At 45.3% G+C, this 26786-nt stretch overlaps 1 protein-coding gene across 11 annotated transcripts in view; it reads right to left on the minus strand.

Moving 5' to 3' along the window:
* Prox1 (prospero homeobox 1) overlaps positions 1-26786 on the minus strand; it is a 51884-nt gene that overhangs the window by 11225 nt on the left and 13873 nt on the right. For all 11 annotated transcript variants that reach the window (XM_029477290.1, XM_021159237.2, XM_029477296.1 and 8 more), the window contains exons 3-4: positions 21616-21723; positions 15247-15441 (exon numbers count right to left, since the gene is read on the minus strand). In XM_029477290.1, the coding sequence (XP_029333150.1) occupies positions 15247-15441; positions 21616-21723 (303 nt within the window). The remainder of the gene's footprint in view (positions 1-15246; positions 15442-21615; positions 21724-26786) is intronic.

Here is a 26786-nt window from a genome sequence, read left to right on the forward strand (position 1 = left end):
GGGGCAGGGGCAGGGGCAGGGGCAGGGGCGACTGAATACACCCCATCTGCATAGCTCTACACAAAAGAGTGGACAACAAACCGAGAAACACCTGGCCATTTTCTGTATTTCCTTATCTGAATTGAAGTCTCTGCCTTCTAAAAAACAGATATTTAGAAAATTCAGAGCCCCACTATAAAATGTTGGCACCTTTAAGCTGTTGGTTATATACACACCACAGAAACAGGGTCCTGGAGGATAGCATCTTCAGTAACCATGACTTTCAGGTAGTAGAAAAAAATGGCTTAGCATCTCTTCTCCCTGTTAAGAACTTGTGCATACCTTTTAAACTATGCACACATCCCACTGTCAGCTCTATGTACAGATAGGAAAATAAATTCATCTTTTCCAGACTTGGAGAGAAACTGGTGCTGGTGATCAGAGAGCAGAATGAAATGTCTTTAGAGATTGTCGCACTGATTTTATGGGGTTGGAATTCAGGCTGAGAATAGACTGGAAGTAGAGGCTTTCTTTGCACCCAAGCGGAAGTCTTGAAGTGACACCTTTGGAAACCTTAGTGGTGATTTTCTGGGAGTGGGTGGGGGGTGGGAGGTGTAAATTTCCCTTCCTTTCTTCTCATGTCTCTAAAGAGTGAGTCCCAGTTAAAACTGACAAACAGCAAGTAAAACACCAGAGACTAAAATCAAGCATCCCCTTCCATGCCCCAGAGATGTGGCACAGAATTCTGAAAGCTTAGAAGTTGCTAAAAACACTCTGGTACTGGGACTGCCCATCTGTTATCTTGTGGTGGTAAAGGCTAGACCAAGATAACTCTACCAAAAGGTCATCCAATTCTGCAGCTTCAGAAACTGGAAGGAGCTCAGCTAATTCATGCTTTCAAAACAGAGACTGTCCCCCAGCAGAGGTCGGCAACCTTGACAAAGGGTGGCTGTCTGTCAGATACGTAATCTCCCATCTTATAACTGTTTAAGAATACAAAAGCCTTTCTTAGCACAGGGGCTGTCCAAAAGAGACTAAGAGTCGGAGCTGGCGTGCAGGTCATAGTTAGATAACGCCTGTTCTTAGCCAGACTTGAGGTCTACCAGATTTTCTAGACACCAAATGTTCTTTCATTGTGTACTAATTCTGTGGGCACACCAGTTGTTCTTGCAGGGAGCTGGGATTGTCTCTCTGGCCTTCACCCTGAAACGCCTCATCATTCCTCAGACGTGTGTGCCCCCAGCGTCAAAACAGGCTAAGAGTTCTTGAGCTTAGCATTCACAGCAATCAGCAGCTGAGGTGGTTAAAACAAACAGAGCCAAGCTTGGTGCCATTCCTGGATAGAAGATTATCCAAAATCAACATGGCCGAAATGCTCCGGTACTGTGTGAAGGGAGGCTGGGGCACAAGATAATCCTCAGTGACTCCAGTGTCGCTGGACAGTGCACCATGTGATTGCTTTCGGTAGCAGCTTTCCCTTCATAATTAAACTCTGCTTAGGCCAATATTAAACCCTGTCTGCATGGCCTGTGTTCCTGAGGATGGAACAATGGAAGCAAAGTTTCTAGGAAGATTCTGGTCAGAGTTGGGGTTCAGCGGGACAATGAGGACAGACTTGTTTATGGTAAATATCAAAGAATGCCCATTGACTTGATGTGAACGGGCAGAGACCACCTATTATTGGGTCTGGTAGCAATGGCTGGAAGACAGCCCAGATAACCTGGGGGAGGTCAGATCTTCAACCTTCATCCTATCACTTGAGTATGACTACCAAATCCTTGTTCTGCAGAGGTTTTGTTTGTTTGTTTGTTTGTTGTTTTTGTTTTTGTTGTGGTTGGTTGGTTGGGTTGTTGTTGTTGTTGTTGTTACATATCTGGGGAAATTCCATTGGTCTCTGCTTCACAACTACCCTCTGCAGAACTGAAGGTAAGCTTGTAGAACTGACCTTCCACAGAGCCAACCAAATTCAGATGAAAGCCAACTGAGAAAAAAATGCATCTACCCTGAATCCGTACAGTTATTTTCCTCAATATTATCATTACTGAAGAGTGCAGTTTATGAGCGACTGCCACAGCCTTGAGTTTGTGATGGGAATCCTGCGTCATGCAGAGATGATTTAGTACAGGAGGAAGGTGTGTTCAGGGTACACACAAATACTGTCTCATTGTATATCAGGGACTTGAACATCTGTGCAAGAGCTGAGCCCTGCAGACAGCCAGCCCCATGCAGAGTCGGAGGGGCCACCTGAGCTTCAAAAGCCACGTATGAGATTCTGACGACATAGAAACATCTCAAGAAACACCAGAGACTTTTGAGAAGCAGGGAAGAATTTCTCAGATAGGCCAGGGCACATTTGATGGCTGGGAGACCTACTAGCAACACCTAAGGGGACCATGCTGGGTGCCTTGCCACAAGGCACATTTATAAGATGGTCCTTGTTATTAATGGAATGTGGTGGCCCTAAAACCAAAGCCCTTTATCCCCCTTCACTTGAGCATCTGGTCATTTCTTAGCTTCCACCTTTTCTCAGAGCATATATCACCTTGTACTGTTTTCTGCAGCAGTAGATTTGAAGATAAAATGGTAGGGAAATGCTTAGGGAAGCAGAAATTGGGTACACAAACCCTAAGAAATTCGAGCCATACAAATCCATGAGGACTTGTTGCTTGCCCACAACAGACCCTCACATATGGAACTAATCCCACTGGTGGTCTTGATGACTAATCGTCTTTCAAGGAAAAGACAGAGATGCTCTTGGAAGAAAGTACCCATCATGCCTTGTGGTAGAGGCAGAACATCTCCAATAGTGCTAAATCTTCCTTGAAGGACTGGAGGTATAGAAGAGTGTGTTCAGGTGAATGATGCCTGCTTGTGTCCAGGTGTTGAGGTCTACGGCTTTTCCTAGTCCACACAGATCCAGACTACATGCTCTAGACCTGCGTGAAGCCTACGCTGGCATCTCATTGGATGGGTAGCCAAGTGAACAAAGTGAGCAGGGTGGGTGCAACAACTCAGGCTGCCATCAATGGTTTATCAATTTGAAGAATTAGTCTCTATCAATCATCCCAATAAGGGAATTTCCTCATCTCCAAGGGTGCTGCTGGGATTTGGATCCGAGAAGGCGTCCCTGGGAGGAAAGGAAAATGAGCACCCTGGGGATGCTTTCTGAGATAATTAGGCTGTGCAGAGTCACGAGTGTAGAAGTAGCCCCATGTGAACATCATCTGCATTCACGGGTGTCGGCACTCAGAGCTCACAGCTCTGCAGCATCACGAAAGCTCTGGGGGCCTTTTGTGAGAGAGTGCAGGATGTCCTCTACTCTGGAGTCATGGCCTTACAGTGTCAGAACGAAGCTGAGTCTACTCATATCCCTTTCCAGGTGAGCAAAGCAGAGACCAGGGATCGGCAGGTATGGCAGAGCCTGACCCTGCAGGCCAGACCCCCTTCCTGCAGCCCCCTGCATTGGAACAGAAGTCAGCAGAGTCCCCAGACAAGTCCTGATGGCATTACCCTCATAGCCACACGACTAGGAGAAGACAGAAAGAAACACTTCCTCTTTTGGAAACTAGTTTCACATTGATCAATCAACCCAATTTTGATGGGAATTGTTTGCTGGCTGTTTAGGGACAGAAGGAAGTGATGCAATAGTTGGACTCCTGATGGTGTAGCAATGATGAGGTCCCATGTATGTCCTGTGTGTGTGTGTGTGTGTGTGTGTGTGTGTGTGTGTGTAGAGGTCAGGGGTCAATGGTTGGGTGTTGTCTTCTTCAGTTGCTCTCCACCATTTTAGAGAATTGTTTGGCAGCTTCGTGCATTTACATAATGAATTTTATTTATTCCCTTCTCATCCCCTCCAAATCCCACTGGCACTTTTTGTTTTTGAGACGGGGGGGTTTTTAGCTGAGCTGGAAGCCCCATTCAACTAGCCTGGAGGGGAGGGGCTCTGCTTGCCTCTGCTTCCCCAGGTCTGGAGCAGATCACTGAGCTCAGTCCTCCCTACTGCTCACTGCCTCCACTCTGCTCCTCCCTGGAGCACTTGACTCCACAGACCAATGAAAGAAGGGGCCTCTAACAGGGTTCACCTTGTGCTAACAACCCTGTGTGGGTGACAACTCTGAGTGTCTACCCTTGTATCTCCATTCACAGATCAGAAACCTGAGCACAGAGAGGGTGAGACGCTTGCCACTGCTTCTCAGCCAGCCAGCAACAGAGCAGACTGGCTCCAGCATGGATGTACTGAAGTTCTACTCTAACGCTGGCCCAGGGCCACCCACGGTGGTGGGCATGCCCCCAAAGCACTTTCCTAAGACTTCAAGGTGATACCTGTGTATACAATAATGGCTTTTTGTAAACAAACACAGAGAAGGCCATGCTTTCTCATCACCCTTGTTACTGTTATGGATCCATGTCCCAGACTAAGGTTATTTCCCATAAAGTCAAATGCTACAGTGTTTCACCTATGAACACTCTGAGGACAGTGGTGTGGACCTACCCATTCTTCCTACAGTTGGATATGTCCTCTGCACAAAACCCCACTTAGCAGAACTTGCTAAGAATCTCATAGTCCTTTTGTAAGGCCTAATCAGTGATCCACAGGATCCTATAAGCTCCTGAGGGGCTGGGGATGAGCTCAGGAATAGAGTACACAGCCTCTTAAGTGCCAGGCTGGGTTTGGGTCCCAACAGCAGAAGATAAATAAAAACATGTCCTGAGGTATGACAGCAACTTCTGGGGACACGTTTGTAAAATCGTCAACAGAGTGTCTTTGTGTATGTGCAAGGGATAGTCCTCAAAGTGTACCATGGCCACACACACCCAGAATTCTGCCCTGTCCCCGAATTCATCTCTGGGAAGAACACTGCCAGGCAGAAACATTTTCCGAAGGGCAGCTAAAATGATTGGGGTAGCCCACTGGCTACATGTGATTAGGCCTTTAAAAAACAAATGTTGCTCCTTAGTCTGCAGAGATGAAGACTAAGAGGAAACAATGCTAACGTCTGTGAAATCAGATAGGAAACAGAGAAAGTGGCTATGACCCTGTCCTCAAATCCCAGCAATCGGTCCCTCTACAGCTTCAAGGGGGTCATTTTCAAAGACATCAAAATAGCAGACTATTTTCACAGCAGGTAATAAATTTAGAGAATTATTATTTTGAGGAGGAGTGGTATAGGCCGAGAATGAGGTTAAGTTTTTAAAAGGTTTTAACAAGCCCTTGGGTGAAACCAAAATGACCCAATCCTGGGAGGTTTATATTTGAGAAGCAGTCAGTCAATGATGGATACAAGCTGCTCCCTGCCCACTGCTGACACAGGGCTGGGTGGTTCAGGGATTCCCCCACTCTCCTCTCTCTGCACCTTGTCATCTGAATTGTTCATGAATATTCACAACGGGGGTCGTGCTTATTCTTGTGCCCAATTTTAGAACGTATTGGGATGTCTCAGGAAAGCAGCCCAACACAACAACTCATTCTTTAGATGACTTTTTCCTTAGTCTTTATGAAGGTCTTTGTTCTAAGATTCTGAGTTAGGATTCCGAGTCACAGTTCGACCGTGAGCAGCACAAATGTATAAGCCGACTCCTTTAACTACACTTTCAAGTGAAAATCCGTCTGTTCTGCTATTGCCCACGTAGAGACACTGATAACACACTGTACTGTTCAGGGGCTAAAAAATGGTTAAATCTCTATGGGGAAGCTGCTTGTCACACAAGAACACAGATCAATTAATTCAAATTTAAGGGGAAATTAAACATACCAATTATGTAGTCATCACAGCCCAAGATATTAAGCTCTGAAATGGACTGTGGTTCCTGGAGGAGGAGCGAGCACACCTTTGTAGACTTTGTGGCTCTGCGAAGCAGAGAGGGGCTAACTTTTGAGAGGGGGGAAGGAGGTCAGCTTCTTTCCAAAATAGCCAAGTGTTAATCACTTTAAATAACAGGTGATCATTGGGGGCTGGGGCTGGTTGCTGAAGGACCAGGCCAAGGATTCTGGTAAGGGGCTGGTGGTGAAGAGTCCAAGTCCGTTTAGAGAAAGGGACCCTTTAACAACATAGCCAGTTTCCAGAGAACCGGTAGCACTCAACAGTATGCAGTTGGGGTTGGGGCTGGGGTTCGGGAAGCAAGGGAAAGGCTGTGAAGGACTAAGAGGGGAAAGACTTCCCAGGAATAAGACATATCTTACCAACCCAAATCCTAACCTTGCCCACCACCACAGACCAGAGGGATCCCTTCCCATCTTTTCAAATTACAGGTTTGAAAACCCTTAGTTCTGGCTGTGGGGAGCCAGGGGTGCAGAGTCACTTTGCTTCCTTCTCCTGTAGACTTTGGAGTGGGCCCAGGCAAGAAAACTGGGCCATCTGGAGTTCAGAAGTCGAGGGAAATAGGGAAGACCAGGGAAGATGAGCACTCGTTCGTCAGCCACACAAAAGAATGGAGCAGAAAGAAGCCTGGATCTGGGCGCTCGCGTCTGGCAAGGAGGCCGGCAGCAGGACTAATGAAGCATTTGCGGCATGGGACGGGTGCCAACGCAACAAAGATGCGCTGGGGCTCTGCAGATGTGCCAGGGCCCCCAGAGCAAAATAATGACATAATCACCATCAGTGTCACAGACCAGACTGTACACAAGGTGACAGGGGAGGGAGGCCTGGAAGACACACACAGGGAGGACTTTCCATGGCCATGATGGCTGTGACCCAGAGGACTGAGACACAGGGGGGCTTCACGTCCCTGTCTCAAGTTCCCAGGTGGGTGGATGTCCATCTTTGCCTGGGTTCTCACCCGATCGATCCCAGCTACCACTAACCAGGCAAGGGGACTCTGAACCACGTCAGGAAGATGTGATATAAATGGCAGAGTCTGAATATACACAGGCAGAGGGAGATGGGGCACCAGAGAGTAGGAGACTGAATCTCTAGTGTCTACATCTTCTATCGTGTGTGACTCTAGTTACAACCTAGGGCATAAGGGAAACAAAATCATGCAAGAAATATTATTGGAGAACTTGCGAGGGGCCAGGACACAAATTATCATCAGCAACAAAGGACTAACCTCAAACTGAGAGTAAAAGCAATGGCCAAGCATGGAATGGAAGGCAGGCAGGCCCTGTTTTAAACAAGATCTTCCAGCAGGTCCTGTCACCTGCCCTGGTGGCTCCTCGCTCCCAGTAAGGTGGGTGTGTTAGTACAGCTGTCTGGCTTTTAAGTGACTTTTGTCACTTTGAAAGTGAAAGTCTGAGAGGTTGGAAGAACAATACTTCCGAGCCCGGAAGAAGAACTCCAAGCACAAAGGACTCTGCTAACCAGTGCCCCTTTTCATGGCTTCTCATGAAATATTCATAAGAAGAACTTTAATTTTTTATGACCCCTTTTTGGTTTGACTGTATCTCTTGTGTCAACGCCCACATTCAGGTTCCCCTTAAATACTAAAAGGTCTGTTCTGAAAGTGTTTGCAAAGAGCCACAGGGACAGAGTCGACTACGGTCGTCCTGCAGGCCTGTCCACCCTAACAGAATCACCGTCAGGGAACACAGATTTCTTTTCAATATGGCTCCCGTCAGCCTTGAAGCTGCCACACTCCGCAGTGCAGTTATTTTAAAACTTGCTAATTTGCTAGTTCAACTCTTCGGAAGAACGGTTATATTTGTTTTTCTTGGCTTCACCCTAGTTAATAGAAAAGACAGCTAATGATCAACCGGAGAGAGTCCTTCTTTCTTCGAGATAGCTGCCTCCACCTTCCATCATTACTTTGTATTTCAGCCAGGAGTGGGAGGGGGACGGCGAACAGATTGTATTTGTTTTATGTCATGTTACCAAACAGCCCGGGAGATTGGCTTAAGGCAATCTTGGAGGGTGAGACAGCAGGAGCGTTAAAACTAGAATAATCTACTTTCAAGAGTTAAACTCAGATGCTGCACCCAGTAAGGCTGTTTGGGAAAATATTATTGCCAATTCATATGGATGGACTGAAGAGAAATGAGCAAGTGAGAGAAGATATTCTGCCTGTGACTGACAAGGAAGAAAGTTGTTAAAGCTAAATACCACCTGGGAGGGGACAATGAGGAAATTGGGTTTTAAGTTGTCATCCAGGTGAAAGGGGAGGGGCAAGTCTCAGCAAGCCCTGGGTTTGTTGTGTGCATCTGTTTAATCCAGGCCACATACTCAAGCTGGTTTTCAATGTGTCGTTAGAACTTCTCCAGACATTCAATACAGGACGGACTGGACACAATAGTCACATCACACCAAAAGCTCCAGCCACCACCAGCGGCTCTCGGAAGGGAACTTGCGCTCTCACTCCTATTGATAACCCTTTGTGGGATGAAGAAAGAGGCGAGGCCAGAAGAGCCGCACATCAGACAATAGCCACCCCGCCACACTGTCCTCAGACTTCGTCATCTTCCAAGGACAATTAATTATGAAGGCCTTAGGGGAAGGCCAGAGCAAGAGAAAGCCCACCACTGACCCAGCACCCCAACTGCCAACCTCTGTGCCTGCTAAATGCTTTGCCTATTGGGGTGCAGCCGATAGGGAGCTAACAGATCATGGGGAGGGGTGAGCGGGAGAAAAGCAAAAGAATTTTTTGTGTGTGTGTCCGCCCTTGTATAATTCTATTCTCACTGTGAACTCATCCATACACAAAACACAAGGACAATTTTTTTTTAAAGAGAGAAAAAGCCACAGGGTAGGTTACAGTCAGAAATGGCTCTCGGTGGTGTGCTAAAAAGGATGGTCTTTTCACCAAATCATTTCACAGAGGCAAAACAGACAAACACAAAGAGTTGAGAGTTTTTCTCCTACATTAAATGGAGTAACTGATAAGGTCAGACACATGATACCTAAAGACACGGATCCACGAACTCTTGAAGTCAAAGGGCCTCTGTGCGCCGAGGCACAATCTTTCAAAGGAAATAGATCACAGAACTCCACTGAACCCCCTTTAAACTTTATGAAGCAGGAGGGGAAAAAGCTCTAAGTAGGGAAGCTAGACAGAAGAGCCTTGAACTATTTTCTGAAGGAAAGATGAGACCCTCCCTGGGCTGCCACAAAACATCTTTTTTTTTTTCTAAGGGCTCCTCTGAACTTTGATATGTGCCAAGACACTGCTATTGAAAGCTGTATAATTACGTGCTATAGCCACTGTAGAAAATGCTTTGTTCACCCCAACAAAGGACAATGAGCAGAGTGGAGCGGCAGTGCGCGCTATCTTTTTCTTTAAGAATGTTGAGAAAGGTCACGGGATGCTATCACTAATAAAGCTGTTGAGTAAGGGGGTTTTAAAGTTGTTCTCACTGTGCTTGAATGCAGCACAGTGACAAAAAAGAGACACGGGGAGCTAGAAAATGCAATATTGCCAAACAGATCATAAATCAGTGGGCCCCTTGCTTCATTATACTGATAAACACTTTGAATCTCAGAACCAGCGTTGGAGCGGGGCCTTGCCCTGGGTGAGGGTGTGCCCTTCAGCCCACTTTCAGCCCGCTGCCCACCCTGTCTGCCCTCTCCTCTCCCCTTCAATTTCGAGTGATCACTCTGTGAGACGAGCATCCCAGTCAGCCATGTGTGTACGTGTATTTAGGCATCATTTGTTCAGTCTCTTAAAAGATCCATTTGGCTTGTCACCAGTGAGACTGGCACGGGAAGGGGTGGAAAGTCTTTCTCCTCCTCCTTGCCACCCACTAAGAGTGTGCTGTATAGAGCTTGTTTAAATGGTTTGGTGGCTTTGAGGCCAAAAGATAGCAACAGCAGTAAAGGGTTTTCAGTCATGTGCCAGTTAGCCAAGCTATCCCTCATCTTGGATCTATTTGCAGCAGCGCGGGGTGCTTCCAAAATCCACCTGTCTTCCTGCTTCTTTATAGAGAGGCTTCCAAACTTAATCTGCAAGAGCTGGTTGGAAGAGGAGCAGGTTGGGCAATAACTTCAGTATGGGCTGTGTGGAGGGTGGGGTTGGGGGGTAAGGGGTGCCTTTGAGGGAGGCACACCTTCATTTTCAATGCCCAAGTAGAAAACTGAGAAACTACAGGAAGAATTCCATAGAAGTACCTCTCTTGCCTGTCACGTGACATCAGAGAAATGTTACACCCACAGGCTCTGTGATGGGTAGACCCAGTGACATGCTACGCCTGTTGCTACCGTAGGAAGTGCCATTTACCAGCCCACGAATGAGTGAATCAAGTTCCTGGTTCTATTTATTTTTAAGCCTTCCAGCCTCCAACCTGGGCCCTTAGCAAGGGGCAAGAGAGATTAGTCAGTCTGATTGGGAACTTGGACTCTGCCTACAGGTTGGCTGACTAAGCAACAAGGTGCCGGGGGTGGGGGGTGGGGGGGTGGGGCTGGCTTTCCACAATGGAACCACCTCATGGTGCACACTGAGACAGTTATCACATTCTCTTCTTAACATATACTCATCTCACCCAAGTCCCCAGCCTCTACCTCATCTTGCCCTCTGAGTTACATTCAAGAGGTGGCCAACCGAGGTAGCGGAGCCACACCACGGCTCTCTGGACTTCAGAAATAGTGAGATTAGCCTCCAAGTTACACGGGTTGGCTAGTGGCCGAGCTTGAACTCTTCACACGCTGGTAAACTAGCTTTGGAAACTGACAGGAACCGTTAGCTTCCTTCTCCCACAGTTGAGATGGAAGTGAAAAAGCCATAAGACCTGACTACACTGGCCCCTAAAGTCAGAAGTATGGGTGTGATTTAAAGGCTAGAAAGCAATGGCAAACCACCTTTCCCTGCCCGGAAAAAAAATTCTTTTGGAAGTTCTTCACAGCGAGGCGAGAAGGAAGCATGAAAACACACAGAGTCACACCTGGAAAGATGGATTTCCTGTTGCCAACCTCATTAGTGAGAGAGGTGCTGCTGGAATTGCACGCCTTCCTCTCTGCACACCTTGGTGAACACGTCCAGAAACGGCAGGTCCCACCCCAGGCAGTGGAGCCGACTCCCCTCCCTGTAGTACAAACTAAAAGTGATTCTTTCCCCCACCTTTGGTGTCTTCTTCCACATCCCCTGGACCATCTCAAACTCTCAACACCCTAAGTCTGGACGCTAAGCCAAGCGCCCGGGCAATTGTGAAAGATGATACAAAAGGCAGGGTAAGCCTTCCTGTCACTAAGAAGGTCCTGACTCAGAAAGGCCAGGAAGTGCAGGGCCAGAAGAGCAGAACTCTGCAAGCCACTCCCTCCCACCCAGTGACAACCTCCTTCATCTGTAGGGTAGGCACCAGCAGTCTCTCTGGTCTGCACAACCATCAGGGTCAGGGACTGGGGGAGGGGTGCCAGGCAATGGGAGAGGTACCACAGCCGTGCTGTGCTGTTAGGAACAGGTTAGAGGGTAGGAAAGAGAAAGGAAGGAAGAAAATGTCCTAGTACAGACAGGGGGAAGTCAGAGCGTCCCCTGCTCCCATCTGCCTGTCTGTCGTGTGGGTCCCACCCACTTGGAATAATTTAAAAACCAGTCAAGCTTGGTTCTCATTGATCTGTCTGTACCTTGTCACTGCTATTGCTCCCAGTAAGGAAGTTACCACAATGCATCTCGCAAGGGAACATCAGTAAGCAGTCAACAGGTATTGGCTATTTTATCATCGGTATCGGTATATAAAACTGGCTAGAAGTATTTGTGTGGGACACGTGCATGTATGCATGTAGTCGTGAGAGATTGGTATCTGATGTCTTGCTCTATCACTTCCCGTCTTATTTTTAAGACAAGGTCTCTCATTGAACCTGGGATTCACGGCCACTGGGTTCCCGAGATCTGTCTGTGTCCCTTTCCTCCCAGCTTCTACATGGGTGCTGTAGACTGGAATTCAGGCTCTTATGTCCATCTGGTAAGCATTTCACCAACTGAGCCATCTCCATCTTCCCAGACTTAGAAGAAAATTTAAAATGCAATCCCTGAGATGCTGCATGGTTTGAGCAGCTAACAGAGGGATAGCCTACTCCTCTGGACTGATTGGATCTTTGAGCATCATGTAGATTTGCATCCATCTCTCTGCTACACTCACCTCTGTTTAAAATTTTCGAACGAGCCAAGACTCTATTTTTCCATCCTCTCTACTAGCTTGTACTGAAATACTGGGTTATTTAGTTGATGTTATGAAGAGAAATTTCCATGCAAGTGTGAAGCTCTGTGCTCTATCAGCCCAGGCATTCGGCAAGAGGTGCCGGGGCTACTTTTGGCTTGCAGCCACAGCCCACACTGGCAAAGCTACAAAGATAAGTACGGTGGCTTTTTAAGCATCTCACTTAAGCACTGACCTCCATGCTCAAAGACACAGAAAGGAGGGATCCCTTATCTGAGGGTTTGTAAGTCAATGTGCCAAACTGAGAAGCTGCGTTAAAAACTATTTAGTGGTGTGTGAGTTTATGTGTGCACGTGTGTAAGTATGTATGTGTGTGTGAGTGTATGAGTGTGTGCTTGTTTGAATGCCTGTTTGTGCATGTGTGTGTGCATGAGTGTATGTGCAAGTGTGTGTATGTGTGAGTGCAAGTGTGAGTACCTGTGTGTGACTGTGTATGTGTGTAAGTGTGTGTGAGTGCCTGTGTGTATGAGTGTATGAGTATGTGTATATGAGTGTGTATGTATATGTATATGTGACTGTGTATGTGTGTGAGTGTATGTTAGTTCCTGTGTGTGAGTATATGTGTTTATGAGTGTGTGAGTGTGTGTACGTATGTGTGACTGTGTATGCGAGTGAATGTGTGTGAGTATATGTGTATATGAGTATGTGAGTGTGTATGTGTGTGCATACTTACACACACATTCATGACTTTCTGTGGATAGGAGTCAGGGCAGAGTACGTGTTACTGAGTCTTGCTTCTCACATTTCTGGAAAGAGCTTATGTTTTGTTTCTTGTTTGTTTGTTTGGTTTGATTTTAGTTTTTGGTTTTGTTTATAAGTCAAGGGGGAATTAGCCTCAGAATAGCTGAATAACTTGCCCAAAGTCACATGAGAAGTGACAGGATTCCTGCCTAGGCCCCATTCTCCTTGCAGTAGAGCACTCTTAAAATAGACTGTGCAGATAAAGGAGAGGTGGCCTGGCTGGAAGTGGATATGATTCACAGAGAAAGAGCTATCAGATGGTAATCATATGAAGGAGGCTTTGGATGATGCTAAATGGAGCAGCTTGCTGGGTACCTCTTGATGCCAGTGCTGGGTATAGGGGATTAAATTCCAGCAAGTAGGTGTAAGTGCCCCAGAGATCCCAATGTGCATTTGAAGGACCTGCTCCCTCTGACATGTGATCAGAAACTGACTCATGAACACTGGGAGGTCTTCTTATGAAGGCTGAGGTACCGTCTCAGTGAGTATTTGTTATAATTATAACATGATTAACTCACTAGTGCGCAGTAGTAGCTCCCGGTGCAGAGGCTTGGAATAGAAGGAACGAAAAGCCAGGTTCTTAAAGCCTAGCCACTGTCATGACTCCAGCTTTGGAGGACGATTCTAAGGCTGTCCACACAATCAATCAGTGCTGTGACAACAAAGACTTTGAAAACATCGGCTTTAAGATTGAGGGGGCTAAGATGGCTCTGTGGATAAGAGCACTTGCTGCTAAGCTTGATGACCTGAGTTCCATCTCTGGGATTCACATGATGAAACAGAGAAACGGCTCCCACAAGTTGCTGTCTCTCTCTCTCTCTCTCTCTCTCTCTCTCTCTCTCTCTCTCTCTCTCTCTCTCTCTCTCTCATAGTAAATAAATAAAAAAGATGGTGGATCTTAATTCCCAGAACCCCTATTTTAATGCATCCAGCAGAGCGAAACATCATTTACAACATGTGTGGCAAGAAACACACTGGGCTTGGACAATAACGATACAATTGGTAGCTTGCAAGATAACCATTCAAACTTTCAAGGAATAACTCCGACTACCTCCTTATAAAGTGTGTGCACTTCATTCTTTATATGCCCATAACTGATCTGCATTGACCAAAGCTTCAGGGAGCAAAGCTGAGAAGGAATAAACAAGGGGTAAGAATACGAAGGCATCAGGTATCTACAGACAAAGCTGGATCATAAGCGTTCCTATTTCCCTCGATGTAAGGATATTTCTGGGCATCCCTAGGTACTTATCTATAAGAAGAAAACAAGAATACTATCTATCATGAAACCCCTCAAATTCGTCCCTCAAAGTGGCACACCATCTAGCCAAGAAGAGTCAAGGAATGGATCAACTTTGTCAAGTCACAGATATATGGTCTACCCTTTCGCAGGGGTTCATTCTACAGAACTCTCACCATACCCCACCCCACCTCCAGCTATTGTTGTGCAGGCCAGTAGGACTCAGCAGATGCCTTTGTAAGTACTGGGAGCTTTGCTCTTCTGTTCTCATGCAGTTATCACATGGATGAAAACTTTGCAGAGGCTCCGCATCAGACTATAAAGAAATGCCTGACTCGTAGCTACACACCTCTCATTGTTGTATGGACATGGCCTCCTGGGAATGGCCTGTATTGTTTTGCATGCATCTAGAATATACCCGTATATAAGAAGAATACACAAGCTACACATCCCCCTCAAAAGCAAACGCAAATAATAACAAATAATAACAAAAGAAAGGCTAGTGAGAGATGGCTCATTGACTCAAAGCCCTCACCACCATGCCTGAAGGCTCTAGTTTGATCCCTGGGATCTATAGGATTAGAAGGAGGGAATCAACTCCCACAAGTTGTCCTCTAAACTTGATGTCCACTCTATGGCTCAAGGACATCCCCCCCATTCAAGGCCTCACATTTGTGTGTAAACACTAAACAGGCAAATGGAAATGCAACTAAATTTTTTTTGAGCCAAAAAGCTGTGAATGATCTCTTTTAAAATATGCTTAGTAAATTCTCATGCCAATCACAGAGCTGTTTTGCTAGCCATCTCCAGACTTAAGAAGCAGCTTTGTAGTCACCACCGCATATGATCTGTTCACATTAGCTCAGCCAGCATCCCGGAACATACATGGAATCATCCCATATTTGCCTTTTACGTCAGACTGTTTAGTTCCCTTTCCTGTGTCCATCTGGGCCTTCTGTAGAAGCCGAGATGGAGGAGAGGAATGGAAATGGCCGTGGCAGAGTCAGGATGATTCTGATGGGAAGCTCCTGGTTGCTAATCTACCTGATGAGCTCCTGAGATGTGCTTAAGTAAGAAACCACCACAAAAACAGATTCAGAGTCTTTTCCAGAGAGCATGAGATAGATAAATAAATAAATAAATAAATAAATAAATAAATAAATAAATAAAGGAAAGGGGAGACAACCAAAGAACGAAGACTGGTTCCTACCTCAAAGTCATTTGCTTTGTTGTAGTGCATGTTGAGGGCTCGGTATAGCTCACAATCCCTGGTGATGGACAGCTCTTCTGTGCTGGTGACTCCATCATTGATGGCTTGACGCGCGTACTTCTCCATCTGAATATAGTAAAACTCACGGAAATTGCTGAACCACTTGATGAGCTGGGAGGTAATGCATCTGTTGAACTGTTAAATTTAAATGTTGGGGGAAAAAAACGTGAGCATGCCGCTGCTGTTGTCTGTTGAGTTTTCTTAAGCACTTTAAAAATTTTTTTTCTTTTATTAGGTATTTTCTTCATTTACATTTCCAATGCTATCCCAAAGTTCCACTCCCACTTCACCTGGTACGTATCAAGAGCCACCAAAATGGCGGCCAAAGGAATGAACGTCTCCTGGAGTATGAGAGAGCATTCCAATGACAGAAAAACCATTATCACCGCCTTCTGTGCTTCAGGTAGAGAACCCACATTCTAAATCAGATTTTCCTCAAAAACTATACACAGTGTGTTTCTGTGAAGTCTAGGGATTCATGTGCTCTGCGTTTGTTTTTTAAATATAGATTTCTATCACTGCATGGTAATTCCTTTCAATGAGGGAAACCTGACTTTCAATGGAATGGCAAGATGGGGTTTTGCATGGGTTGGGGTGCTGGGTGATCCTGTGCCCATCTATCTCTCCATAATCCATCCATTTTAGAGTTCACCTACAGGATTTACTTCCAGTGTGGTCAGGGGAGACTCTGGTACCTGTGCCTCTGCTCTCTGCACGCAGCACTGGAAGGCCCGTGGCCCCTTCCCTTGACAGCTGTGCCACTTGGGAGACGTGGCTAAGACACAGTTCACAGATGGCAGAGAGATAGGACCTTTATTACTTTTTTTTAAAATGCCAAGTTGCGATAGCATGATTGGGCTTTGAAAGCCTGTTTACCCAGGCTTCCCAACGACCTTTGAAATGAAGATGTCTTCCTGGGCGCTGGCAAATGGTTCTGTCCTTATTGACTGCTTGCCTCACGGCAAGGACAGGTGTGTCCTAATGTGCCAAGTCAAAACCAATAAATCCATCGCTTCCTATCAGGCAGGCTGACAGACACCCCTGCCTTTTGTCATTGGGACCATTCCTTTCCCTGGGCCCCCCAGAAAAAGGGTGTACATCAAAAATCAACAAGGAACAGTTAGGAAATCCTGGTCCTGAGACTATCCAGGCTGCAGCCACATGACAGCTAAAGTGTGTATGGGGCTGTAATTACTGCGGAGAGTTGTTTCTCTACTAGCAAAGATAATAAGTGAATGAAAATTTATGGTGGAGAATGGAAGTCACAAGGAAACAGACGCAGGAGGCTGGTGTTCCTCCCAAAAGGCCATCTTGCGTCCTAATTGCCGTGGAGTTGCAAGGGCCCTTACAGATAATTGACCAGAAAATGATTAAGTCATCAGCAAACCGCTTCTGCTTGCAAGAGTTCAAACATGTACTTAACCTGTCCAAGAATTATATTTTCACTCTGTGCGTCTGCTCTGTCTCCATTCAGCCTCGCGGGGAACCCGATTAGAAAGACAACTGAAGGACCCCCGTTATCTGATCTTCTGGTGGCCGATTTCAATAGAACTTAAACCCATTACGATTTGCTGAAGTCGGACTCCTTTCCATTTATCTCAGCAGTAAAATACACTGTCCAAATTTCCAGACACTGAGATAAGGCCTACAGGCCCCCGTGACGGCTAACTGTTCCTTTTTAATTCTTTTAGAACAAGAAACAAAACATTACAAAATGATAGCAGGCTGTGCACTGGGGAATGAAAATTGCTTTGACATGGAGATTAGGCCTCTGTATTGTTACAAGACATTGTCTCATATGGACAAGAGTACTGTAGGGGGAAAAATAGAAGGGTATTTTTTTTTTCTAGAATGGCCATGAATGACCTAATGGAGAGAGACAAAAAAGTAAGTGCCCTTGCCATTCTGTACGAGTGCGACATAAAGGGAGATTTAAAGCACATTGTTGGATGCTGGAAATACCAGAGAGAGAGAGAATGGGCAGGAACAACAGACTCCAAACACGAGCTAGGCAAAATGAGCAGTACCCACGGCCTAAGAGTGGGGCTTTCCCCCGCCAGCCACAGAAGGAAAATGAAATGTGCTGGCTTTTTTTTTTTTTTCATCCTCGGCTGAGAGCAAAATGCAAGCGGCCTGTTCTCTAGATCTTCACGTGGAAGGAGAGAAAGTACTCAACTTTAAAAGAGTTAATTCCGAGCCCTCCGCGTCGTGCTTTGTGAGCAAAGGATCAATTGTTCTATAAAGGCAAGCTCTGTGGTGTGTTAATGTGTTACTGCACAAACTAATCGCTTCAATAAAGAGGCTGTGTTTCCAGAGTGTACGAGTCTCTGTGACTTTGATTAATGCTTCCCACGGGACATCTCAGCCTCAATATGGGCTGGAGAAACTTCCTAAATATTCAATGAGCATGGTCAAAAGATGTATAAAACAAATCAACCTGACACCTTAATCCGGCTAGGCAGCAGTTGACTCGGGGGGTGGAGGAGAGGAGATACATCATTTAACATTGCAGGCTTGGAAGCCTGTGAGCGTCTGCTCTTCAAAGCTGAAATGACACGGAATCTGTTGGTCTAGGAGTTATTGGTGTGTATGTTAAAATCATCCGGCAGTGAACAGGAAGGCACAGCGGCCCTTCCATCCTGGCATCTCTCCTGCATTTACACTCTCTTCTTCTCAATGGACCTGAAATCACAATGGGTGGAACTGCTTGCCTCAGTGTCCTCCGGAGGGAATGGAGCTGGGTTCTCTGAAAGAGCACATAACTTCTGACTCTCGCTGGAACAGTTAAACCATGGTGGTCCAGGATTTGTCTCCGGTTTTCCGTCATCCCCACACCAACATCTCTGAGTGCCTGTGACCCCTTTCTAACGCTTCCCCTCCTGAGTAACTGGAGAGCATCTATCTCCTTCTGCAGCAGGAGCCACTTGGGGATGGTTAGCACTGAGCCCAGGCCTGGAGGGAGGCATGCAGTCATGGGCCTCGTGCAGGCTCGGCTCACCTTCAGTTGCTCCCTGAAGGATGGACTCCATCTAACACCTGCTCTCCAGCTATGGCTGTGACAGGCATCTAGGTAACACCCAACTCAAGGAAGTAAATATTCTCTGCATATGCTGTTTCTCTGGGTTGTTTTTTAACTGCAAAACTAGTGTCTAGTTACTATTTGAAGTGGAAATGACTCGACAACTCGAAAAAAGTATATTTTACTGAGGTTAGGACTGATTTTTTTTTTTTAGATGAATGTGCCACAGCCAAGTGTTGTATGACTTTTAAGATAACTGAGTGGCGTTTCTGATGAAATTCTAGGGTCCCTCTCTCCGTTCCCAGGGCACTCCCAACTCTGCAGTGGTTTCTTGGACCTTATGTACAATAAACTGGTCTTTGTGCACGCGTATATACCACATCATTTAGTTCTCTCAGCCTTGGAAAAAATGGATATGATTTATGTGGCTATGTGCGCTATAGAATAAGGTGCACGTGTGTGTGTGCAGGTGGAGAATCAGCATTCAGACTTGGAATCACCCTCTCTTTAGGGAGTCTCAGCCTGCTCTGCTGCCATCCCTGAAAGTTCCAAAGCACCCGACTTAAAATGCTCCCGAGCACGCCATCTTAGCACCACCACTTCCATCAGCTCGAGGAATAAAACTCACTCGCTACTATGGCCCACCTTAGCCACTCATCATCCAAGCAAAGGCACAAAGCCTGGAACATTTTTAATGTCTGTATCTTATTTTGAGTGGTGCTGATTGGCTCAAAATGGCTTGGAGTTTCCCATCCCCATGGAGGCTCATTTTGCTGCTGAGTGAGTGACCCCTGTATTTATAAAGTTCTCTGGTCTGTCTCTGGGCAAAGGTGCTATATAAAAATATATGAGGCAATGTAATAATGTTATAAAAATGCAACAGAGCAGTGCAGTAAGAGGGATGAATCAGGAGGTAACAAGAGGCACGCATGTGTGCACATGGTACACAAAATTACAGCCCTCCTTATCCCCACCTTAGAACCAAAGACAGGTTGGCCAGGTCCTAGAAGGTGCTCGGGCATATCTAAGTGACAGTGAAAGGTAGCTATGAGTGTGGCTACATTTACTAATAACATTATGAAAATTATTTTGTGGTGTGTGTATGCCTCTGTGTATGTGTGTGTGTGTACATGTATCATTCTCAGTATGTCTCTCTCTCTCTCTCTCTTTCTGTGTTTATCTCCATTGTTCAGTTCTTCAGCATGAACTTTGAGCATGGCTATGTCATGTCCCATTGTTAAACAGTTGAGTTTGTCTGTGAGTGAAACTAAAACTGAACATCTCTGAATCACTTGTTCCAACCAGTAGGTCTATTGTAGAGAGCCACCTCCAAATGCAAGTCTTTTTCCTGGCTCCCTCTGGCACCAGTCTGTTGAGTAACTATGGTTCCTCTGTCAACCTTAGGCTGCCTTGGCAGCTGGTTGGTACTGGATAAGGAAAAGAACATACCTTCACTTAAGAAGCACACCAAGAAAGAAAAAACAAAAGTTGATACACAGTTCAGAAGCCAACAAGAAGGAAAACAAAACTTTCCCCAAAAGGCCAAATTAAACAACAGTGGTGGGAACCAACGGGCAAACTGAAGCCATGGGCTTGACTTGGGCGTGAGATGCAGGCAAGCTCTGAATGAGGGAGAGATGCAAGAGCAGGCATATCTTGGTGGCTTGAGAGATCTTGGCTAGACAAATCAAAATTTGTATACAGGGAGGTAGGCAGGGGACCACCAACCCCTTAAACTAATTTCAGCTAATGTAAAGTTTATAAAATTCCTTGGATAATGATACTGTAATTGTCATTATCATCAAAACCCAGTCTATGTTTTAAAAAAAAAGTTACAGATGTTTAACACATCAAGTTGATGCAAATAATTACTTCAAACCCACACAACAGACACACTCACACAGACACACGTGCTTACACACACTCACACACACACACAGAGACACACACTCACACACACACTTACACATGTACATGCACACACAGACACACACTCACACACACACTTACACATGTACATGCACACACAGACACACACTCACACACACACACAGGCACACACTCACACACAGAGAGACACAGACACATATACTCATACACTCATATACACAGACACACATACACTTACACACATTCTCACACTCACACACAGAGACACATACACTTAACACACATACTCATACACACACACTTACACACATGCACATACACAGAAACACACACAGAGACACAGACACATACATTCATACACTCATATACACAGACACACATTCACATACACAGACATACACACACATACACACACACACACACTCACACAGAGACACATACTTAACACACATACACAAACACACACACAAACACACACACATAGAGACACACAGACACATACACTCATACACTCATATACACAAACACACACACAAACACACACACACAGACACACAGACACACAGTTACATACACTCATACACTCATATACACAGACACACACACACACTTACACACATACACACACACACTCACAGAGACACACACAGAGGCACACACACTTAACACACATACTCACACACACAAACACACACACACACACACACACACACACACGAACGCACGCTCGTGCACACATGCATGCGCAGAGAGAACCAGGAGGTCCCAGTATTCCGTGGACCGAGGGGGCTGCAGCTGTAGGCCGACAGCTTTCATCTCCTCATTTGAATAATGTGTCCTGAATCTGTCCCTTTATTCATCCCCTGATGCTCAGTGTACTCCACATCAACAACAAATTAAGTTGTAAGTAAGAGACAATCATCACTTTTGTTTTTAAGCAGCTAGTGCATAGAGAATTTCAGTGTACACTCCTTTCCACAGGAGGGGAAGGAGGTGGTAAAAGTTAGCTTTCAGGACCACAAATATGGAAAAACCAACAAAAACAGAAACAGTTTCCTGTTGCAGAGTGGGGTGGAAATCTTTTATCCCCCCTCCCCCCGGAAGATCCAGACATAACCAGTGGAGATTCATACAAGAAGCTAATAAAACATGTAAAGACAGAGGCAACGCCTCCTGGACTGGACTGAAAACCCATGTGACTTAGGAAACATCCCTGGGCTTTAATGGATGAGTGATAACTTTGCTTCACACCTTCAGACAAAACGGACAAGGAGAACAGCCAGTCAGGTCATGGGTGCGGTCAGAAGTGGGCCCCACACTCATCTCCACTAACTCCCGAGAGCCCAGATCCCCACTGCATCCACAGACAACGAAAGATGGGCGAGAAAACCAATCCCTACCTTCACGTCCGAGAAGTAGGTCTTCAGCATGTTGGAGCTGGGGTAGCGGGTGTAAAAGAACATGAGCTTTGCCTTTTTCAAGTGATTGGGTGATAGCCCTTCCTGCATGTGGGATGCAACTGGTTAAGGCACAAACAAGGTTAAACAAAAGGGTGTGGCCCTCCCGTCCCCATCTCCACACACACTGACAATGTGTCCAGTCCCCATAAGCAGCCCTGGGAAGGCTGGGTGGTCATCCATATGGCTTCCAGAATCCATCACTAACCCATCACTTGTGCTCAGAATATCTGCTGCCTGTCTCAGGTTGCCAAAGGGAAGGTTTAGGATGCACAATTCAGCCACAGGTTCTTGGCTCCTGCCTGGTGGGAATGTCCAAGCCCTCCTCCCCACTTAAAGTCCAGTATGCTATCCATACACTTGTTGCTAAGGAAACAGTCAGCCTAAAGCCCACTGCAGGGTATTAGTCTAGGATCTCCCTTCCTTCTCTACAGCTGTCTTCTCTCTGCCCTTTTCTCAACACTCTGCAGTTTGCATCAGATCATCAAGCTGGCCTGGGTAAAGCTAGCTATACAACACGTTATTTTAAACAGGACTACGAAAGCTTTGCGTTTCACCTTCTAGGGCTAACACAGTGAAACTTCAAGACTCCGTTTCTCCAGTCTTGTCTCGATTGTCTTTGATCTGTTTCCTTTAAAAATAACAGCTCCAACTTGGGAGGGGTATCCTGGCAGGAGAGAGCAGGAGTGGGGTTGTCGCTTTTGTTAAAGCAACGGTCCAACACCAAATACAATTTGCCCGTCCTGGATTTATAGTTAACTCCTTTGAGAACGACATAAAAAGTTGGGAGCTAACAAATCAATACATGTGGGTTAGTAGATCAATAAGTAGCCACTTACCCCAAATAAGAAGGGCTATTTATCTAGAAACATCATCACCTCTTAGATCTGTAAACAGTGGCAACGAAAACAGTTCCCAGGAGAACGGCAGGCTAACCATAACAATCCAGGCTGCCCGAATCTCTCTCAGATTCTTGGCACTCCTCAGCAGGCTCCGAGCTGGGATGGCTCTGGTCACATCTGTGCCGCAGCCTGGCCCTGCCATTTCCTCAGCAAATTAATGGCTTTATAATTTATCAGAGATGAAGATGCACGTGGAGAAAATCAATGTGGTCCCCACAAGGTCAATTAAGGGTCCTTCCTGGAGGCTCCTCTAAGGACTCTCTCTTAGAGGAGAGTGGGAAAAAAATAAGGGTGGAAAAACGAGAGAGAGAGAGAGAGAGAGAGAGAGAGAGAGAGAAGAGAAACATAGATATTTGGAAAAGAGAACCGGTGCCCGGTACCTCCCATTAGGAATGGCACTGTAGATTCGTAAGAATAGTGGGGGATCAGAAAGATGTACCCAATCAAATTAATATCTATAAGCTCTTCTTGACTACTCCTGACCAAACACTCTGCCGTGAATGTGTTCCAAAGACAAACACCCTCTTTTATATTCTATGCTGTTTTTTTTTTTAAAAGATCTCCCTTTGTTTTTAAATGGCAAAGTTAACGTGTGTGTGTGAGTAACTGAGAATAAACACTGAAGAAATAAATTTTGATTTTTCTGTATGTAAGCCAAAGCAGCTTAACTGAACTTGTGTTTTTGTTTAAGGTCCTTAATGATTACAAAGACGATAATTTATGACTGACATACTTGTTGTGCCAAGGAAAAGCTGAAAGGCCCTCTAGTAACCTCCATTAGACTGATGGAGACAACTAAAGGAGCCGGCACACTTCAGGGCCATCTGTCCAAATGGGTAAGTGAAATCATGGCTGCAAGCTGTCTCCAGCCTCATGATAAGAGTTTTGAGGGAGCCCAAACTTAGATGAATATCTTCCATAGGGGTTCTAATCTTTCCTTTCAGAGAGCCCTGCCTATGATTCCAAGTTCCAAATCTTGAAGATTTGGTCCCATACAAAAGACAAACTGTTTTGTTCTGTGTCTCAAAGAGGCCCAGGGCTGCCCAAATACCCTGGGACTTTCTGTGCATCTAAATTTTGTTAAGATATTTCAGCTCTTTGTATTAAAAAAAATCCCATTTTCTTTTGATCAGAATTTAGAGGCTTTTTATTTAATGATTTGGATTGCTCAAGTTTTTTTTTTTTTTTTTTTTTTTTTTTTTTTTTGCTTCAAGATGTTTCCGGTTGGTAATACCTGGAAAGATCTGTCCAAAGAGAACACAGCCTGTCTCTGTCACTCTCGATCCTGTGTAATTAAGATAAAATTCTCATAAAATATATGTTTCTAATAAACTATTAAAAATAGCTAATGAAACATTTAAAAGCCAGCAGTTAGATAATCCCCTTTTTTTTTCCTCCTCAAAATCAATCCGAACTGACCAATTGGTTAATTTCCCTTTTAAGTGCTTGTGCTGAAAGCAACTGCTCTTCCAAGAAGGCACTAGCTGTTTCCTGGATACTTACACACGCACAATGACTCACGACGGAATAGATTCAGTAAACATACAGCTGTACTGAACACGGGCTAAGCTCCATTCAAGGCCAGGAAAGAAAATGAGCACAAATAAATATTAAGGAGGTGAAGGGGTGGGGGAGGGGAGGGGGCTGCAAACAAGCGCTGTCCCGGCAGCTCACGCGGCTCAGCTTTGTGAAGACAGATGACATTCAATTCTATGTGTAATGCAAAATAGACAATAACTGCAGAAACTTGAGACGGCTGCCAGGTGTAAAAAAGAGAGAGAGAGAGAGGAGAGAGAGAGGGGGGAAAAAAAGAAAAGATGATAAATCCATAAATTAATGAAAGACATCTGCTCAGAGATATAAAGGATATCAGCAAAGGAGAGGGATACAGCTGAACCCAAGAGTTCAAACAACCTGAGAGCCTCAATGCGGTTTGTTTACCAAGCACAATATAACCTTCCTAAGGAGCAGCCGCAGGAGGACCAGCCCGGGCAGCAAAAAGGCACATGCAAGAAGAATAGGCCCTGAAGGCTTCAGGAAGGAAAAATGTTTCCTAGTTGAACTCTGTGTTGCAAGCTGCAGTTCCACATGGGGGAGAGGATTATGCCATTTTCTAAGCACGTCGAAACAGATTTTTCCCTTCTCTGAGACTTTCTCAAGAAAATGAAATGGATGGAGAAGACCTAAGCTCTCATTTAGTGACAGACTAGAGCCGGGCATCACTCTTAGGAGTCTGGCATCACCAAAGAGCTGGGTACGGTTTTATTTGTTTGTTTTAATGACTTTCTTTTCCTCTCTTTTTCTTTAGATGGTTAGGTGCTTACAGCCCTTCAGGATTTCATCTATGGGTTAAATTCCTAGGCTCTCCAAGGCTTGTCAAAATGTCAAAGGTCACACTTGACACCTGTAATCCCAGAGTGAGGGTTGCTGAGGTAGGAGAATTGTAGTCTAGGTCAGCCTAGGCTACATAGTGAGACCTTGTCTCAACAAACCAAAAAGAACAACCAAAAACAATCATCATTTTCAACCGGTGCTTTATAATTCAATATCAATCTATGCCATGAAACATTTTTTTTTCTTTCTCAGGCCCCCCAAAATAATCACGTGACCTTCTTTGCAAATGTCAAGCCCAGAGAAGAGGCTGAGGACCTCCGACCGAGCCATCTCCTAATGGCTCATCTGACAACTTTGTGCTTGAGCTGGGTGGATGCAAATGTGAAAGGCAGACACAAGGCTATTTTTCCTTGAGATGCAAAGAAGATGAGGGACAAGAAACATCATGAAGAAAGACAATTGGTTAACTGATAATCTGGGGATTTGAATAAAACTTAATATTTGATTAAACGGATTCGTTTGCAAAGATACTGGGTACACTGTTTCATACCCAAGACACGAGCTCTTTGACCAGGTGCATTGAAGTTCCACTAAACATGAGCACATGGACTCCTTTCTAGAATGACCACAAGGCTGTGAGCCTGGTATTTCAAACATAAATGACTCATGTGCTCAGCAGAACCCGTAGCCAATTGAGAAAGAGGTATTCACCACTGCTCTTTATTGGAGTGATTTCATTGAGAAACAGGAGTGCCCTTTGAAGTAAGAAAGAAATGTTCTTGAAGAGGGAAGTGAGGTTGTCTCGGAATGACTGTTCAGTGGGCAAGTTGTTCACCTAGCATGCAGAAGACCCTGGGTTCACTCTAGCATGCCAGGGTTTTAAAAATAAAAGTTATTCATGACCATTTAAAGAACTGTCAAAGCACAGTGATGGTAGTCCCCACGTACCATCCCAGGATACGGCTATTCCTCTCCATTAACATTGTTCCCCTTAGGGCCTTGTAGAACAAAAAGTGAAGTAAAATGCTACTTGCAATGATTCCTTGAGATTTTACCAAGCAAAGACTGAGATTTGGGGGTTTTGTTTTGTTTTGTCTTTTTGTAGTAGTTGTTGTTTTGTTTGTTTGTTTGTTTTGTTTTGTTGTTTTTGGTCTAAAACTGACTAGACAAAACAGTTTTGTAGAGCAGCAGGTGTCTGGGCCAGGTGAGTAGTGGGCACCACTGCCCTGAGCGAGGAAGCAGGTGCAAAGGGAGGCTGGTTTCCTGTTGTGGCTTGCCTGTCCTTTCCCCAAAATTTGATCTTTTAAGGAGCTGACCATTCACAGGTCCAATGGATAGAGAAGAGCAGGGAGCTAGAGGTTAGAGCCCAAAATGTGGGGAAAAAAATGACTAATTGTTAACAAGACACACGAGGCTATGGAGCCTGAAGGAAGGATGCGATCCCAGAGGGGAGCAACCTGTATTTCAGGTGAACAGGGTTGTCTCCTGCCATGACAGCTCAGAAGGAGGCAGAACAGTCACTCCCTGACGATGCTTCCACATTTTCTTTATAGCCATGGGTGTATGGGAAGGAAGGGACTCCTTTCCCTTCCAATCCTCAAAATTTCTCAGGGGATTTAGATAGAGAGGGTTCAGAGTGAGCTTACAGGACACTTAAGGCGAACCAAAAGACTTTTCTTTCCCTATAAAATCAAGCTAACAAAAAAAGGGTGTGATCATAATTGTTGAAACATGATAAGAAGTCCAAAACTTAGAAAGCTGGCATTATTATCGAGACATTTCTGGGTATGTTCAGGATTTCAAAGCCTAGATTAACTGGTCACCAAAATGAGCATGTGTAACTGTGTGTGTGTGTGTGTGTGTGTGTGTGTGTGTGTG

Source organism: Mus caroli, chromosome 1, assembly GCF_900094665.2.
Source record: "Mus caroli chromosome 1, CAROLI_EIJ_v1.1, whole genome shotgun sequence".
Lineage (NCBI taxonomy): Eukaryota > Metazoa > Chordata > Mammalia > Rodentia > Muridae > Mus > Mus caroli.